General features: G+C 65.0%; 1 protein-coding gene across 1 annotated transcript in view; it reads right to left on the minus strand.

Annotated features, from left to right (window-relative positions):
* Position 1: 1 nt before the first annotated feature.
* The window catches only part of CASKIN1 (CASK interacting protein 1), a gene marked incomplete at its 3' end in the record, with an annotated part of 26089 nt that continues 25544 nt past the window's right edge, over positions 2-546 (minus strand). The window contains 2 exon segments of the mRNA XM_031061074.1: positions 2-39; positions 110-281. Of these exon segments, the coding sequence (XP_030916934.1) occupies positions 2-39; positions 110-281 (210 nt within the window).

The raw sequence follows: 546 nt of genomic DNA on the forward strand, positions 1-546 counted from the left end.
CCAGCTTCTTCACCGCCAGCATCAGCTTCTTCTGGTGGCCTGGGGGTGGCACATGCCGTCAGTGTCACCGCCAAGGCCACCGCAGGCAGCGCCGCGCACCGGGCCTTACCCAGCTTGGTGATGCCGATCTCCTGCAGGTCCTCCCAGGTGATGTCGGTGATGAAGTCGATGTTCTCGTAGCCGTTCTCCACCAGCACCTTGTAGTACTGGGACAGGCCGATCATGGAGAGCCACAGCGCCAGGTTGGCCTGGGGTGGGTGTGGGGCACGGCTCAGCACCAGCTGGCACCAGGGTCTGGCCCTGCCACCCCAGGCACACAGGAGAGCCCATCTTGCTGGGGCATCGCAGCCCCAGGGGACTTTCCCTGTCCCCGTGCCCCACAAGCATCCTGGGCTATTGCCAGCCCCATTCCCATGGGAAGCCTCTCACTGTGCCCAGACATTGGGGCAGGAGGGGTGTCACAGTGCCACATCCACAGGGATGACAGCTGGCAGCAGCCTGATGGGCCCTGGGGAGCTGCCAGGAGGGGACATGGGCAGTGCTGGG

This window comes from Geospiza fortis, unplaced genomic scaffold, assembly GCF_000277835.1.
Source record: "Geospiza fortis unplaced genomic scaffold, GeoFor_1.0 scaffold213, whole genome shotgun sequence".
Taxonomy (NCBI): domain Eukaryota; kingdom Metazoa; phylum Chordata; class Aves; order Passeriformes; family Thraupidae; genus Geospiza; species Geospiza fortis.